This window comes from Scylla paramamosain, chromosome 3, assembly GCF_035594125.1.
Source record: "Scylla paramamosain isolate STU-SP2022 chromosome 3, ASM3559412v1, whole genome shotgun sequence".
Lineage (NCBI taxonomy): Eukaryota > Metazoa > Arthropoda > Malacostraca > Decapoda > Portunidae > Scylla > Scylla paramamosain.
The window spans coordinates 6,140,357-6,157,500 of NC_087153.1; the positions used below are offsets into that span (position 1 = coordinate 6,140,357).

Below are 17,144 nucleotides of genomic sequence, written 5' to 3' on the forward strand. Positions count from 1 at the left end.
CTCTCTCTCTCTCTCTCTCTCTCTCTCTCTCTCTCTCTCTCTCTCTCTCTTTCTTCCAAGGAGTAACATGAGACCACCGAAGTATACCAACAAATTCAGTTCCGCTTGTTATGCCCGCGGCGACACTCATCCTTCTGTGTGAGTGAGGGTTGAGTGCGTACAGTACACATACTCGTATACTTAGCGTTTGTTTTGGGAAGAGGCATGCTGAGCGAGAGAGAAAAATACTTCCCATGTTGTAGTTTGCGGTGAATTTTAGTAAACAAACTGGAGGGCATTCGAGCAGAAAGGCGGTCTGGTGGCGCCGGCACCGGTGTGGGAACTTTACACGGATAAACACAGAGCAGCTGCGCCACGCTAGTGGCCGACCGGAAAAATATACATTTCAGTATGCGTGTGTGTGTGTGTGTGTGTGTGTGTGTATTTTCTATGTACACTACACAGAAGTTACCAAAGACACTCAAGTTCAGTATCCTACCAAACCTCCATCCTGACGCGTTTGCTTATAGTCGACTGCTTACATGACTGTTTTAACGTAATGGCAATAGCTACACAAGCTGTAAACACATCACGTCTCTTTCTACACCGTCCCACACGGATCTCCAGCAGGAAAACATAGTTTGTTTCTCAAAACATGAGTCACTTTAACGCATGCGCAGGCAGGGCCAGCGGGCAGGCGAAGACCACAGTAAGTGAAGATCAGCAGTCTAACAGAACAGCAGCAGACTGCAAGAAGAGGCACACACTCCTTCCTGCGCCTCGCCTCGACATGGCCTTCGTCGTAAGCATTACACAGCATCTTTTCTGAGATTACGCTCGTCTGTCAGCGGTTCCATTATTATATTTATGGGTACACAGTGATCGATGCTTTGGAGGAACACTGTACGTACCTTGTCACGGCGAGAAGCCAGTGGATTCCAGTGACAAACATAGCTAGTGTTACATTGCACGTTCAAAGCCTCACTAGGCAGGCCTTCCTTGCACCACCGTGATGTGAAATACCGTGTCCCTCTCAGCACGAGTGACACATTCAGGTCATCTGCTCCCAACCCGCTGTCCCTCAGCAACGATGCAACACCTGCTGCAGATCAAGAAGGTTTCACATCATGGCCCAAGACGGTAAGGGTGAGTCGCGGTGGTGCTCAGGGAGTCGGAAGAAATGCAAGTGGCAAACTGCTGAGACGCTTGGCTTTGATTTCCTTAAAACGAACATATCAGTTATGAAATAACCCAAAATATATTAGGAATTATGCATCCGCGAAGATAATCATAAAAAAATAAAGGAATCCACAACTGGAAGCTAACGTGTAACAGACGAGAAATGTTATCATTCAACAACCCACACATTCCACATGTCCAGGTCGTTGCCTGGAGAAGGAGGATGTGAAGGAAGGCCACAGCCACCATGAAACTATCCAATAAATCTATTACTTCCTTTCATAGCTGGTTGTCCCCCTCAGGTGCTGTGTCTGGCCCTGGTGTTGGTGCCGTGGACTGCCGCCTCGCCCGTCCACAACTCCACTGCTCTTAGGATCACCGACGACCACAATAACCGAACGAGAAGATGCTTCGGCCATCATGGCGGCCATCATGGAGGTTACAACTCGTGGCCTTGGTGCAACAACTATTACTTTGACCCCTGTTACAACCCCTGTTGGCCATCATGGCCAACATCATCTGTACCCACTACCACGAAGCCCACCACCTGGCCCACTTACTACCCCACTCTTCCGCCCATCACCAGGCCGCCCTACACACCCATGCCTACCTACATCCCCATCATGCCCACGAGACCGCCCAGACCCCCCACGAGGCCACCCTACACACCCATAATGCCCACGAGACCGCCAAGACCCCCCACGAGGCCAACTTATAGACCCATAATGCCCACGAGACCGCCCGTACCATCCACGAGGCCAACTTATAGACCCATAATGCCCACGAGACCACCCAGACCCACCACGAGGCCAACTTACAGACCCATAATGCCCACGAGACCGCCCAGACCCACCACGAGGCCAACTTATAGACCCATCATGCCCACGAGACCACCCAGACCCACCACGAGGCCAACTTATATACCCATAATGCCCACGAGACCGCCCAGACCCACCACTTGGCCAACTTATATACCCATAATGCCCACGAGACCACCCAGACCCACCACGAGGCCAACTTATATACCCATAATGCCCACGAGACCACCCAGACCCACCACAAGGCCAACTTACAGACCCATCATGCCCACGAGACCACCCAGACCCACCACGAGGCCAACTTATATACCTATAATGCCCACGAGACCACCCAGACCCACCACAAGGCCAACTTACAGACCCATCATGCCCACGAGACCACCCAGACCCACCACAAGGCCAACTTATATACCCATAATGCCCACGAGAACGCCTAGACCCACCAGACCGCCCTACACACCCATCATGCCCACGAGGACACCGATACCCGAGAGGCCGCCCTACACACCCATCATGCCCACGTGGACACCTATACCCACGAGACCGCCTTACACACCCATCATGCCCACGAGAACACCTATACCCACGAGACCGCCCTACACACCCATCCTGCCCACGAGGACACCCATACCCACCAGGTGGCCGACCTACACACCCATCATGCCCACGAGGACACCCAGGCCTACTTACATCCCTATCATGCCCACGAGAACAGCTATACCCACCAGGTGGCCGACCTACACACCCGTGATGCCGACAGTGACCTCTTATCCTACCTTTCCAACAGTGACAGATTCCTACAGGAAGAGAGGGTAAGTGGGATGGGGGGAGAGGATGGAAGGAGGGAGAAAGGCAGCGGCTGTAGGTGAATGACCAAGAAATGCATGGAGTCAAGAGCTTAGAATTAAAATGCAGTAGAAATCGTCAATGTTAATGCACAACTTCTTGAATGGATGAAGTCATTCCCTGCAAGATCCCACACGTCAATAGTGCAACATAAAGTATCTCCCCACAGCACCACCGAATTCATATTTCGAGGTAAAGATGGTCATTTTTCCACCCTCCCTCCCTCGCTCCCTTCAGCCTGTGTGTGTGTGTGTGTGTGTGTGTGTGTGTGTGTGTGTGTGTGTGTGTGTGTTATGGGTGATGTGTTCAATATTTATTAATTTATTTACTTTTCATACATTTTGTAAATTTTATCAAACTAGTTTTCATCATTAAAATACTTGGATTAAAATACTTGCATTAAAATACTTGGATTGCAAATCGTAGCTGTATTGGTGCATTATTCACATTCATTATGTTCTAGGTCAATATTGTGTCTTGACATTCATCTCTCCCCACCCCCATCCTCTCTCTCTCTCTCTCTCTCTCTCTCTCTCTCTCTCTCTCTCTCTCTCTCTCTCTCAGGTGCAACAGAGTCTGCGTCGACGAGCACAAAATGCATTACTGCTGCGACACAAGTAAGTTGTTCTTGATCCAGTAATTTAGGCAACAAACACAAGTAAAGTTCATGTAGGTTGCATAAAGTTGAGACAAAAACACACAAATGCTTCTCATGACAAAACCTTAAGTTGTCGAAAGCTTACAAGTGTTTCTTCTGGCAGCTACCACGCAGCCCCCCACCACTCTAGCGTCGCTGGGCACGTGTCCACCTCAGATATATCCCTGCACACTGCCCGCCAACCACACGACTCAAGTGAGTGGCTAACACAGTAGTTACCCTTTCACTGGTCAGGCCCAGTCACCAAGAGGGGCACAGCACCTTTCTTCAGTTAACTAATCAGTCACAGATGAGTGGCTACCTAAAGTTTATCACGAGCCGCGCCTTGCACATCACCGAGGCCCTTAGCGAGGCGTCACTAACTCCCCCCATACAATGCGCACTTTGCAGGAGGACATGTCTGGCCGCCACGGCGCTGCTCACTTCACAATGACACTGAGACGAGAAGCTGGGTGCACTGCACACACACACACACCGTAAGTTTTATGCAATACAAGACCTTTATTTCTTTCTCACTGTGCAGCGTGACTGTATGTTTGACTACCAGTGTCCGGACGACCACGGGTGTTGCTACGACCACTGCCTTCAAGAGTACAAGTGTCGCCGCCTAATGCAGCTCGCTTCCACTACCACGCCCACGACGGGCCTCTCGCACCGTCACAAGGACGAAACGAGATTGGAGCGTTCCCTGCAGGAGGAAGAGCCTACAGTTGTGCCAGAGACACTCGCAGCCAGTGAGACCCAGGCAAGCAGGCATACTCCCACCTTCACGGTGATGCAGGCAGGAAGTGCTCCATTTAAAATGTTAATAGTATACCATTAATTCATCTATGAGTAATGATCTTTATTGTCTTACTTTAATTCAACACAGGAAACATCGTTGCACAATTAAGAGACGGCAATAAAAAGTTAATGTTGCGTTAGCCACAGATGACCACAGGACGCCACGGCGAAGAGGCGCGCCTCGCCGTGATGGTGGACGAGGGTCGGCCAGGCAGCGGCCAACACCTCCAGCAGCTTCTCATACGTCTGCAGCAGCCCAGCCTTCCCATCCTGTTCCTGCCCCTCCACCCGCTGGTCAGTAAGCACCCCTGCAGTTGACACCCTCGAGAAGACGTCAGCAACCCACCTCTGCCAACGCTCTGCCTTCACCAATGTTCTTTGCTAGTAGTACTCTCTGGTTCACGGCCGAGTTGAGATATTCCGGGAAACCACAACTGGTGTTTAGTTTATGTGGAGAGAGGCGCGTCAGGAGGATTCCAAGGTTATCATGTTGTGAGACTTGGTCTTTTAAATCATCTTTAATCTTTGTAAGAATTCATCTAAATATCTTGGGCTGTTGTTTCGAGTAACGAAGAAAGCTGGGACTTAGTAATGAAGGAAGATGCACGGGAATACTGATGCGTGTAGCATTGAAATACACGGCAGCCTTGCTGCTCTACCTATGATTTACCGAGTGCGTTCTTCTGCAGGCGGACGAGAGGAGGACAGTGTGGGAAGTGGTGCAGTGCGCGACGCAGGCAGCCCCAGAGCAGAAGGCAGCCGTACACTTGGTGGGCTGTGTTCTGGCAGCCCCGCCTCCACCCATGGCCCGGCTCGACTCCTTCCTCTCTTCAGTCAGAAAGGTGCCAGACCTCTCGTCTTACACGTTTTGAATGTGGCAGGACTCTGGTCATACTCCAGTATTCATCAGGCAATAAATTGTAACCCAGGCGGATACTTTCAGCTCTCCACCAACTCTCATCATTGAAAATTATGCCTGTATTAAAAAAAAAAAAAAAATGCACACATTTCTATGGATTATGTTAATATTATATTAATGATATTCGGAACAATATCAACTCTACGGCAACTGTTATTCTTATTTATCAATTTATTTTAAGAGAAACTATTTCGAATGGTATTTCACAATCATTATGATGAAATGAATTTGGTGAGAGTAATGACAGCCTTTAATCAAGATGGTCACAAGCAAGTGCCAGGAGGTGGTGAGAGTAAAGACAGCCTTTAATCGAGATGGTCACAAACAAGTGCCGGGAGATGGTGAAAGTAATGACAGCCTTTAATCAAGATGGTTACAAATAAGTGCCGGGAGGTGGTTGGTGAATTCGTCAAGTTACGCGGTGTTCTTTGGATGGCACAGGCAACAATAAACTTTGCCGCGCATGAACAAACCAAAGTACTGTACACAAGTTTCTCATTTCAGTGTGGACGTGACCACCGTGTGAGCTGGACGAGCCTACAGCTTTGCGTGGACCATGGTAAGGGACGAGGCATGCTGCGGGACGCCCTCCTGCGTCACGCTCGTCTGTTGCAAGCTGCCAGGACGCGTCAGATGACCGCGGCGCGGCCTGTCGCTGCTGTCCTCGCCGTCAACGGGGTGAGCACCGATCACAAACACTTGTTTCCGTCCAAATTTCACCTTGAGTGGAAAACTACATTTTTTTCCCCCTTGTTTAAACAACAAAATATCCCTTTAAAATTAAATTTTCTTTTTAGTTCCTTACAGTACCTAAAAAAAAAATTGAAAACGATAACGTTACATTGGGGCAGAGTAAACTTGGTTTTGTTCAATGCCTCAAAAACTCAATTCCTCCATCTATCAACTCGACACAACCTTCCAGACAACTATCCCTTCTTCAATGACACTCAATTGTCCCCCTCTTCTACACTGAACATCGGTCTGTCCTTTACTTATAATCTGAACTAGAAACTTCACATCTCATCTCTAGCTAAAACAGCTTCTATGAAGTTACGTGTTCTGAGACGTCTCCGCCAGTTTTTCTCACCCCCCCCCCCCCGGCTGCTAACTCTGTACAAGGGCCTTATCCGTCCATGTATGGAGTATGCTTCACACGTCTGGGGGGGTTCCACTCATACTGCTCTTCTAGACAGGGTGGAATCAAAAGCTTTTCATCTCATCAACTCCTCTCCTCTAACTGACTGTCTTCAGCCTCTCTCTCACCACTGCAATGTTGCATCTCTAGCTGTCTTCTACCACTATTTTCATGCTAACTTCTCTTCTGATCTTGTTAACGGCATGCCTCCCCTCCTCCTGCGGCCTCGCTGCACAAGACCTTTCTCTCACCCCTATTCTGTCCACCTCTCTAATGCAAGAGTTAACCAGTATTCTCAATCATTCATCCCTTTCTCTGGTAAACTCTGAACTCCCTGTCTGCTTCTGTATTTCTACCTTCCTATGACTTGAATTCCTTCAAGAGGGGTTTCAAGACACTTATCCATCAGTTTTTGGCTACTGCTTTGACCCTTTTATGGGACTGGCATTTCAGTGGGCATTTTTTTTTTTTTTTTATTACCTTGGCCAATGTCCCTCCTACATAAAAAAAAAAAAAAAGTGAGCAACGGTGAAATTTTTACAGTAATCACTTCATTCCCTCATTAATTACATTTTTTTTTTTTTTTTTTTCTATAATGGCTGAAGAAGTCAAGTTAGGCTTTATCAGGGTAAAACAGCAAATGAAGTACCAACTCTTACTGCCACGATGCGCCTTTCCTCTCTCACAGCCGCCACACAGCCGCCAGAGAGCTCTTGCCGCTCCAAGGAATGCAAAACAGAGAACTCAGATCCAAACATAATGAGATTAGCGCTTTGAACATGACTCGATGAATTGAGTCAACCAAACGTTATTACCGCTATGTGAAACAAAGCAAACCAGTGTGTGTGTGTGTGTGTGTGTGTGTGTGTGTGTGTGTGTGTGTGTGTGTGTGTGTGTGTGTAACAAATTCTGATACTTTGTCTAAAAATACGAAACCCTAAAGGTTCTCATTCCAATCCTCTCTTGCAGACCTTAGTGGAGAGAGACACTATGCCCATCCCAGCCATCATCTCAGTCAAATAGATGCCCTGCGGCCTACCTACTGGACGGCGGGACAACTTTGACAGTCGCCTCATAGCACATCACTGCCAAGGTTTTCGAGCCACATCTGCTCCCAACATACAATGTGTGTTTCAAAGGATGTGGAGCAGTGGGGGAGCTTCTTTGTATGAACTAGATACGTAACCAGTTCTTAAGATAAGGAAAATAAATCCTAAATATATATATATATGTATATATATATACATAGAGAGAGAGAGAGAGAGAGAGAGAGAGAGAGAGAGAGAGAGAGAGAGAGAGAGAGAGAGAGAGAGAGAGAGAGAGACCCAGATTACCTTGTGTTTGAACTGGTTGCCACTGACACTTCCTCACTGGTGCTTAAATATTAAACATTCCAAAGCACTGACATTTACCAAGATATTTACAAATCTCAATGCAATGTTGTTCTTTAATCTATCTAATATTGTATTAGCTGACAACAACCACTGATATGATGTGATCCAAAGGTGTGAAATATGGTGTCTTGAATGGCCATAAAATGGGCCCACATCCTCCAATACATTTTCCCCAGAACTCTTCATTCCAAACCATTTCTGACACCAGTTGCAGAATATGGTGATGACTGAACTACTGAGGTCAAACACTTCAACACTCACATGAGGTCTCATACAATGGCTATGGGAAAATGGATTGGAAGACTTGGCATTAATGACCCACCCAACACACAGAGCATGCAAGAACAAAACAAATTTAACCTTCAATGTGCAAGGTAAATGTAGTGCATGGATTTTTTTTTCTTTTTTTTTCCCCCCAGTGCCAGAGCAGTCATTCAAGATAAGGTCTGAACATCAAAACACAACTTGGGCAATGTATATATATATATATATATATATATATATATATATATATATATATATATATATATATATATATATATATATATATGAAGTTGCTCCTATTTCTTCATTATTGCCTTGAACTGTCAACCATTAACCATCAAAGAGTTGGCAGGCTGAGAGTCGCTTCTCCCTAAATGGGGGATTCATACAGCTTTAACAAATGGCAAGTACAGTACCACCTTCACCACAGTACTAGTTCTACTACTACTATTACTATATATAACAATTCTAACTGTTGTTGCTGCTATTACAACTATTATTACATATATCTCAACATAAATACAAAATGCACATACAACACACACAAACGCATACCTATTGAATGCCACTAGCAGCACTTCTGTCATAATAGCAGCCAGCTCATGCTAACTCTGGTTAGTGTCCTTGATCAGCTGGTAACCCTCTTTGCTCACTCCACAGTTGTACAAACTGTCACTTGTCTAGGACATCTTTGGCACACTGTTCACAAGAAGAAAAAAATGGAAACATGAACCTATCCAAATCTTTGAAAGAGACAGAATCATGGTAAGACAGACAACATGCACAAGACCTGTGTCACTATGGCTAGCTTTTGCAATGCATCACAAAATATTTCAACAAATTTACATAGTGAAAAGTGAAAAGCAATACAAATTACTACCTGCCTCCAAGGTAGAGGAAGGAGAAAGTAAGGTGCCAGTGAAGAAAAAGGAAGTTTTCTGAAAGATCAAGCTGGGTACACAGGTGAAGAAATTGAATTTCAAGGCACTAAACAACATATGGGAATCCAACTTGGATTTTAAAAGATTTTAAAAAGAAAATCATGAATAATGGCAACTTTGCACACCTGAATACAGAACCAGAATCAGGTACCACTGTCATAAACTAGTCCTCAGCAGTCTTGAAGACTTACATTTCATGATCCAAGACAAAGTACAGTGCTATTTTTTGCTTGTTGACTGTTGCCTCTGGCTGTAATTCCAACTTGGTTAATGTAGCTGTCCACATACCAATGGATATCAACGTTGATAATGTTGGACACTGAACATCACACCAAAATCCTTGTTTTTTCCTCTTCCTGTTGGAAATATTTTTTAATGAACCTTAGATTATTTTCACAACTTCCTTCAAGGAATTATTTATCAAAACTTGGCATATCTAATTTCCACTGACATTCTCAGTTGGCCAATCAAGTCCAACCACTCTTCCATGCTCCACTGATATCCCTCTTGCATCCAACACTCTTCTGTTTGTTCATCCATTCCATTTGTGAATTTCTCTTTTAGCCTTATTCCACTGACATCCAGGTCAGTTATCTTCTTCACCAATCATTACACTCACTGCATTGCTCAATCAGCAAACTCTCTTTAAAAACTAGTCCTACTTCACACCTCCCCATTCCTCACTCAGTTCATACATGTTACTCTATACATATTTATGAAACACCCTGTATCCATTACATGCAAAACTTTAATTTCCAAACTACCTCATACATCTTCTATGCTTCTCTCTGTAATTTCATCTTGTTTCCTTTTTTTGACTGTTCTATTGCTGCTGTGGTAGATGATTAATGTTCTCCTAAATCTAGCAATTTTGGTGTTCCTTAGAATTCTGTCCTATCACTCTTTCTATTATTCATCAATGATCTTCAATCAAATTTATTATCCTGTCCACTCCCACAATGATGATACCACTCTATACTTTTCCACATCTTTTTTTCTAGATGTCCAACCCCTCAGGAATAAAACAATTCATGCAGAAAAGCCACAGAACAACTGACTTCTTATATTTCTGAATTTTATGATTGGGGCAAAATAAACTTAGGTGTTGTTCAATGTCTCAAAAACTCAATTCCTCCATCCATCAATTTGACACAGTCTTGCAGATAATCCTCTTCAATGACATGCAACTATCTCCATCTTCTACAATGAACATCCTTGGTCTGTCCTTTATCTTTTAATGTTTTTTATTGCCCTTGGCTGGGATAACTCATATAAAAATAAATAAAATAAAATAAATAAGTAAATTTTCTTCTCTTGGCCCAATCAGCTATAACACCATTGTTAATCTTTGTTAGTGCAACAGTGCAACTCATCACTTTCTAGCCTTGATACCTAATTTCAGTGGAGGTATAATATATTTATATGGATATAGTCCCATTTCATTTAAACACATGGAAACAGATCAGTATTTAAACACACACACACATATATTAACTCCATTGTAGTACAGTCATTGTTAGCCTTTCTTTTTTTTTATAATTTGCACATTGCCCACCATTTTGTACTTTATCTGATCAGCTGAACTGGAGTAAAGACAATATTGTAAGAGCACCACAGATAATAATAAATCCACAACCACAGCTTAATACCATACACTAGCAATGAAATTGTTCAGTCATCCTAAATGATGTCTCTGGTGTGCCCATAATTAAATGTTTAACCATAATTTAAATGTTCTGAGACACCTAACCTGCTAATCTGTAATTATCTTGTAATGTTATCCCTATCTTTAATGAAAATTACCACACAATAAGTTCTTCCTCTGAAAAAGATGTAACTTGATCTGCTCCTTCCTTGGCAAGCACATGGTGGAAACATGAGGTGTGCATATCAAGCAGCACTAATAGTCTAATACACATGACAGTCTCACATCCATTTCTATAAGTGATGCTAATCAAAATTACTGCAAAATATATAATGATAAAGTAAAGTGCAATAACAAAAATCTATGTATTTAAGTATGATTATTGTGGTGTGGCCTGTGTTAGTACTATTTTACTCTCACATATGATTTATCTATTTTTATTTATTATTATTATTTATTATCATTATTATTATTATTCATTATTATTATTACTATCATTATGTTATTTCATTTTATTTTTTTATTTACCTATTTATTCATTAATTCATTTATTTACTTATTTATTTTATTTATTTATTTTTTTATCTTTCTGCTCACCTTATATTTCACTGCAAAGATCTGTCATGAAGCACTGCTGAGAGGGAAATAAAGCCCATGTATGCTACCTCATGCCTGCCATCCAAAAGAAATTAATATTACCTGGTAAGGACTGCTGTAATAAAAGACTTAGAAGTAGTATATAGTATACAGTTAAAATTTATGAGTTTATGTACTAGATGTACAGTTAAAATGTATGAATGTGTAAAGAAGTATTTTACTTGGTGGGAGCCAGCACTCATTCAATACATGACCTATGTTCCTGGAAATTGTGTATTAAATGAAAATGCATTAAACAAATCTTACTTTCTAACCAACTCCCATAATGTGATTTGTGATAATTCTTATATCAAAAGAGAGTAAGAGAAAAGAAAAAATGTCCTGAGCATGCCACAAAATGCACTTTTGTAGGTGCAGTACTATGCTCCTGTCACTACAGCAACTTACAATCCTGAAGTGCAATAGTAATTGGATGAAACAGCACAACAGAAGTACCATTTCAAGGATTGTACAACATTCCCATTGTTTTGTTTACAAACAGAATGGCAATCAACACCAGCACAGTTTATTCAGACTGTAAAACACATCCTAAATGGTCACATATGCCCATCATCATAAAAAGGTTAAATTCATCTCCATAATGGGAATAAACTCATAATAAACTTTTTTGAGGTAAGACAAATTCAAGATATGTTTACAGCATGAATGAGTGGTGATTGCAAAAGTGGCAGCAGCAATGATATACATTAATAATGTTTTATTCTGAAAGGGAAAGGTTATGAATTCAGTATTTCTAGACACAATGGCAACAGTTCCAGCAGTAAAGTCTCAGCAATGAGAAGTGAACTTCAAGAAGAACCTGGGATGAGACATCTACAACAAACTTTGTCTACATCAAAGTGTTAGTTGAGAAATCACAAAGCTCTTTGTTTGGCATCAAAATGAAAACTTGTACAATGAAAAAGAAATACACAAGTTCAATTAACTAATTTAATTTCCAATTTGTTTCCTTAAAGTATTTTGCATTGCTATGTGGCCTCACTCAAGAAATGCTTAAATTGAAGTGAAAGGTGATTTTTAGACATGAATTGTGATTTGAGTCCTAATTACTTATATATGTTTACCACACTTATTGAATGTATATGGGCAATATTTTCTTCATTAGGAAAACTTTAATATTTTCAATAATGTCTTATACATTTAAATTCAGATGCACACATTGTATAAATACAGTATGTATTTATACATACTATATTTGTATGTACTGGATATATCAAAAGCTTTTGATAGAGTCTGGCACAAAGCTTCAATTTCCAGACTACCCTCCAAGAGCTTCTATCCTTCTCTCTGTAACTTCATCTCAAGTTTCCTTTCTGAACGTTCTATTGCTGCTGTGGTAGACAGTCAGTGTTCTTCTCCTAAATCTATTAACAGTGGTGTTCCTCAGTGTTCTGTCCTGTCACCCACTCTCTTCTTATTATTCATCAATAACCTTCTAAACCAAACTTCTTGTCCTATCCACTCCTATGCTGATGATACCACCCTGCACTTTTCCACGTCTTTTCATAGACGTCCAACCCTTCAGGAAGTAAACATTTCATGCAGGGAAGCCACAGAACGCCCAACTTCTGATCTTTCTAAAATTTCTGATTGGGGCAGAGCAAACTTGGTATTGTTCAATGCCTTAAAAACTCAATTCCTCCATCTGTCAACTTGACACAACCTTCCAGACAGCTATCCCCTCTTCTTTAGTGACACTCAACTGTCCCCTTCTTCTACACTGAACATCCTCGGTCTGTCCTTTACTTATAATCTGAACTGGAAACTTCACATCTCATCTCTAACTAAAACAGCTTCTATGAAGCTAGGCATCCTGAGACGTCTCCGCCAGTTTTTCTCACCCACCCCCCAACTGCTAACTCTGTACAGGGGCCTTATCCATCCATGTATGGAGTATGCTTCACATGTCTGAGGGTGTTCCATTCATACCGCTCTTCTAGACAGGGTGGAATTAGAAGCTTTTCATCTCATCAACTCCTCTCCTCTAACTGACTGTCTTCAGCCTCTCTCTCATCGCCGCAATGTTGCATCTCTTGCTGTCTTCTACTGCTATTTTCATGCTAACTACTCTTCTGATCTTGCTAACTGCATGCCTCCCCTCTTCCCGCGGCCTCGCTGCACAAGACTCTTTTTTCTCTCACCCCTATTCTGTCCACCTCTCTAATGCAAGAGTTATCAGTATTCTCAATCATTTATCCCTTTCTCTGGTAAACTCTGGAACTCCCTGCCTGCTTCTGTATTTCCAGCTTCCTATGACTTGAATTCCTTCAAGAGGGAAGTTTCAAGACACTTATCCTTCAACTTTTTACTACTGCTTTGGACCCTTTTCTGGGACTGGCATCTCAGTGGGAATTTTTTTATTGGATTTTTTATGCCCTTAACCAGTGTCCCTCCTACGTAAAAAAAAAAAAAGTATGTATCTACCTTGTAAGACCCATCTTACTCCCTAAAGATGTTTGACACATTGTTTCTGTCACACTCTGCCCTTACAGCAAAATGTACCATAAATCTACATGGTTTACCTGTTCAACACCAGTGTGTTTACTTTCCAAGATTTTATATACAGATAGCAGAGATAATCCAGTCCTATATGTACAAGCAGACCCTTCTCTTCAAGAATGTAGGGTGCAGCCTTCTCCTCTACTGAATAACCATCCTAATCATGTTACTGCCTATAAAATGTGAAGAATCACAAGAACATTGTTCCATGCTTTGAGAACATATAGTACTAGTAATAACAATATAGTGCATACTTGGTTATTTCCAAGAAAAATATTTTTTCATGGAACTATCTTTTTTTTCTCATTCATTGCTCTTTCAATAAAAAAATGAATAAAAAATAGATTTCCAAGTAAAAGCAGGCAGCATATTAAAAAAAATAAATAAATATATATATATATATATATATATATATATATATATATATATATATATATATATATATATATATATATATATATATATATATATATATATATATATATATATATATATATATATATATATATATATATATATATATATATATATATATATATATATATATATATATATATATATATATATATATATATATCAGGAAATAAGTTTCATTCATAGTAATGAGGCTTCCCTTTGGACACCCCTTCAGTCATGCTACCTGCTGTGTATCAGTCTCTTGGTCATGTAGCTAACTACACGATCTAACCTAACCTTTATCCTCTCAGGTTCATTGTCATGCTAATTGCGAGCTCTATTGCCTGTTTCTATTATTATTATTATTTTTTTTTTTTTTTAGTAACTTGAAATATTACAATTACTGTAATATTATTTCAGACCACTAATAACAGCAATAATAATGATAATAATAAATAATAATAATAATAATAATAATAATAATAATAATAATAATAATAATAATAATAATAATGATAATAATAATAATAACAGAAAAAGCATACAAATTAAGGACATCACACAAGCTAGCCATAACCCTGTCACATGCATGCATTACACTGGAATGCAATGTTTCAACCAACAAAACTAATATTTTGGACATACGAAATGGTATTCATAAGACATATGGTTTCGGTATTAATATACGTGCACCCATCTCATGGCAAAAAAAAATAAAATAAATAAATAAATAAATAATGTTCTGTGAAATACTTGGGTCACAAGTCATGCAACCCAGTGGTACGTACCTTTACCGCTGCAAATTGTTCGTTCCAGAGATATTAATTAGGTTAGGTTAGGTTTAGTTAGATTTAAATGTTTTTTTTTTTTTTTTTTTTTTTTTTATGATTTCTTGCTTGTCTACGTGTGTGTGTGTGTGTGTGATTCACCTACGGTCGTCTGCTAGTCACCCAACCAGCCGTTCCCCTACGGAAAGAGCTCAGAGCTCATAGTGACCGATCTTCGGGTAGGACTGAGACCACTGACACTCCACACACCGAGACGGCGAGGTCACAACACCTCGGGTTACATCCCGTACCTAATTGCTGCTAGGTGAACAGGGGCTACACATCAAGAGGCTCGTCCATTTGCCTCGCCGCGCCCGGGATTCGAACCCGGACCTTCTTGGTTTTGAGCCGAGCGTGCTAACCACTACACTACGCGGTGTGTGTGTGTGTGTGTGTGTGTGAGGTGGGGTATATAAGTAAAAAGAAAAAAAAAGAAAAAAAATGAAGAAAAAAAATATTTGCAGCGGAAACGGTTACTAGATTCATTACATTAAAATCTACCAGAAAAATGTAGTTTCGTCCGAAAATGTTAGACGGGTGCACTTATATAAATTTACCATGGTTTCATGTAATGCTTCCTGTCATGGAGTTATCATCCTTCCATGATAAAGATGTGAACACTTCAACTTGCGAAAAGGTAACCATGGACAACTTGGGAAGTGGGACATCCTCTGTGCAAGCACCTACTCGTTGTACTAAGATAAGCATATAACATTTCCTTAACCTTCTTATATGCTGCCCAGTTATTTCTTATGGAACAGGATTTCCTCTCCAGTCACTGTCGACTCTCATTTTGACATCAAAAAATGTGAGCAGCGTCCTACACAAACAGCGGCCAGGCAAATGTTTACCTTCGCAGACCTCACGTGGGAGGTCAAGGAACAACCTTAAGCTTGCTGATGAGAGGTAACGCTCGTGGCCTGAAAAAGCATTGGTATCAGTACGTCTTGAGATTACATGAAACAATATCGTATGGTGGGATAACTCTCGAGAGAAAAAAAATCAGAACACTTTTTCAAATGTAATTTCTATCATAAACTTGTAACTTTTAAGAAATTGTGTACGGTAGTTGTTTAGTCAGTGATGTTTAAGTAAGCCTGGGACAATAGTATTGCTATTTTCCACTTATATTTTTCGTAATTTCATGTTTCCTCTTTATATATTTGTTCAGTAAGCGGGATAGGGAAGGTTCGCGATGCCTCTTAACAAAAGCTTAAGCATGCAGTAGGAATTTTTATAACCCTAGTCATGGTAAATTTACTCTTCTATCTAGTCATTGGCCTCTCACATTTTGACTTCTTAGATTATTTATGTTCTTTGATCATCTGTGTGTGTGTCTGGTGTGTGTGTGTGTGTTCCAGCGCTATATTAGGGGTGTTTGACAAAGGTATTTATCATTGGATATCACCTCAGCACGCAGCACCATGTAAGACCCTGCAAATAAAAAGAAAATAAATAAAAGAATGAAAAATATTTACAAAAATACAGAATTCATTGCCTCATTTAGCATTTTTTTTTTTCTACATTAGGCAATAGCTGGTTTGTATTATTGTCCTCCCATTATATATATATATATATATATATATATATATATATATATATATATATATATATATATATATATATATATATATATATATATGTATATATGGATTGACAATGAGTGGTGCGCCACCACCACAATATAACTCTCGCCAGAGCCAGAATTCCCGGACCGAGCCGCATAAACCCACTTTCATACCACATGGTCATTGGACTCGTAATAGGGCACGCCGTGAAGCGCCGCAAGTACAGTGTTCCCATTGCCGTGCATAAATATCAACTCGGTCAGACAAGGATTAGGCTAATAATGTGCAGCTATACAGCATACTATAATATCATTGTAAGTCGTATAGTCATCTTGAGACGATAGAAATAAATTGCTAACTTATTAACTAGCTAAATAATTAAATAGACAAATAAATACAAAAATAAACATAAAATGTAATATAGTTTAATAAGAAAAAGATTTATCTCTAATGAGACAAGAGTGCACACGCAGATCCTCTGTAGCCATGACCGTTTTGTGCGACATTTTTACTTCCGGCAGCGTCATTGAGTTTGGTCATTCGTAGGTTGCTTTCAGGTACTGAGCGGAACCCAGCTGTAGTTCTCTCTCTCTCTCTCTCTCTCTCTCTCTCTCTCTCTCTCTCTCTCTCTCTCTC

General features: G+C 40.9%; 2 protein-coding genes and 1 non-coding gene across 10 annotated transcripts in view; 1 reads left to right on the forward strand and 2 right to left on the reverse strand.

The window, feature by feature from the left end:
- Nucleotides 1–17,144, reverse strand: part of LOC135089556 (histone-lysine N-methyltransferase SETMAR-like) — a 53,970-nt gene that overhangs the window by 33,687 nt on the left and 3,139 nt on the right. For all 5 annotated transcript variants that reach the window (XM_063985326.1, XM_063985282.1, XM_063985335.1 and 2 more), the window contains exons 2-4: nucleotides 11,159–11,233; nucleotides 9,108–9,272; nucleotides 8,531–8,674 (exon numbers count right to left, since the gene is read on the reverse strand). The gene's annotated coding sequence lies outside the window, so the exon portion shown is untranslated. The remainder of the gene's footprint in view (nucleotides 1–8,530; nucleotides 8,675–9,107; nucleotides 9,273–11,158; nucleotides 11,234–17,144) is intronic.
- On the forward strand, nucleotides 576–7,541 carry LOC135089524 (mucin-2-like). 4 transcript variants are annotated; one of them, XM_063985162.1, is made up of 9 exons: nucleotides 576–781; nucleotides 1,461–2,788; nucleotides 3,387–3,439; nucleotides 3,584–3,675; nucleotides 4,004–4,261; nucleotides 4,405–4,557; nucleotides 4,953–5,105; nucleotides 5,687–5,860; nucleotides 7,287–7,541. In XM_063985162.1, the coding sequence occupies exons 1-9, from the start codon at nucleotides 635–637 to the stop codon at nucleotides 7,338–7,340; spliced, it is 2,412 nt and encodes an 803-aa protein (XP_063841232.1). In that variant the 5' UTR covers nucleotides 576–634; the 3' UTR covers nucleotides 7,341–7,541. The 4 variants fall into 4 exon arrangements, with proteins under 4 accessions (XP_063841232.1, XP_063841235.1, XP_063841248.1 ...); XM_063985165.1 differs by having other exon boundaries at nucleotides 4,411–4,557; XM_063985178.1 differs by having other exon boundaries at nucleotides 582–781; nucleotides 4,004–4,225; nucleotides 4,411–4,557.
- Trnal-caa (transfer RNA leucine (anticodon CAA)) lies at nucleotides 15,246–15,319 on the reverse strand. Its single transcript has one exon. It is a non-coding gene; the product is annotated as a tRNA-Leu (tRNA).

What these genes read in the sequence shown, in the direction of transcription:
- LOC135089524 (XM_063985162.1), top strand. Translation starts at nt 635, where the DNA reads ATGAGTCACTTTAACGCATGCGCAGGCAGGGCCAGCGGGCAGGCGAAG. An exon ending in GCCTCGACATGGCCTTCGTC is followed by an intron (nt 782 to 1,460) that starts GTAAGCATTACA and finishes TGTCCCCCTCAG; the next exon opens with GTGCTGTGTCTGGCCCTGGT. An exon ending in CTGTCCTCGCCGTCAACGGG is followed by an intron (nt 5,861 to 7,286) that starts GTGAGCACCGAT and finishes CCTCTCTTGCAG; the next exon opens with ACCTTAGTGGAGAGAGACAC.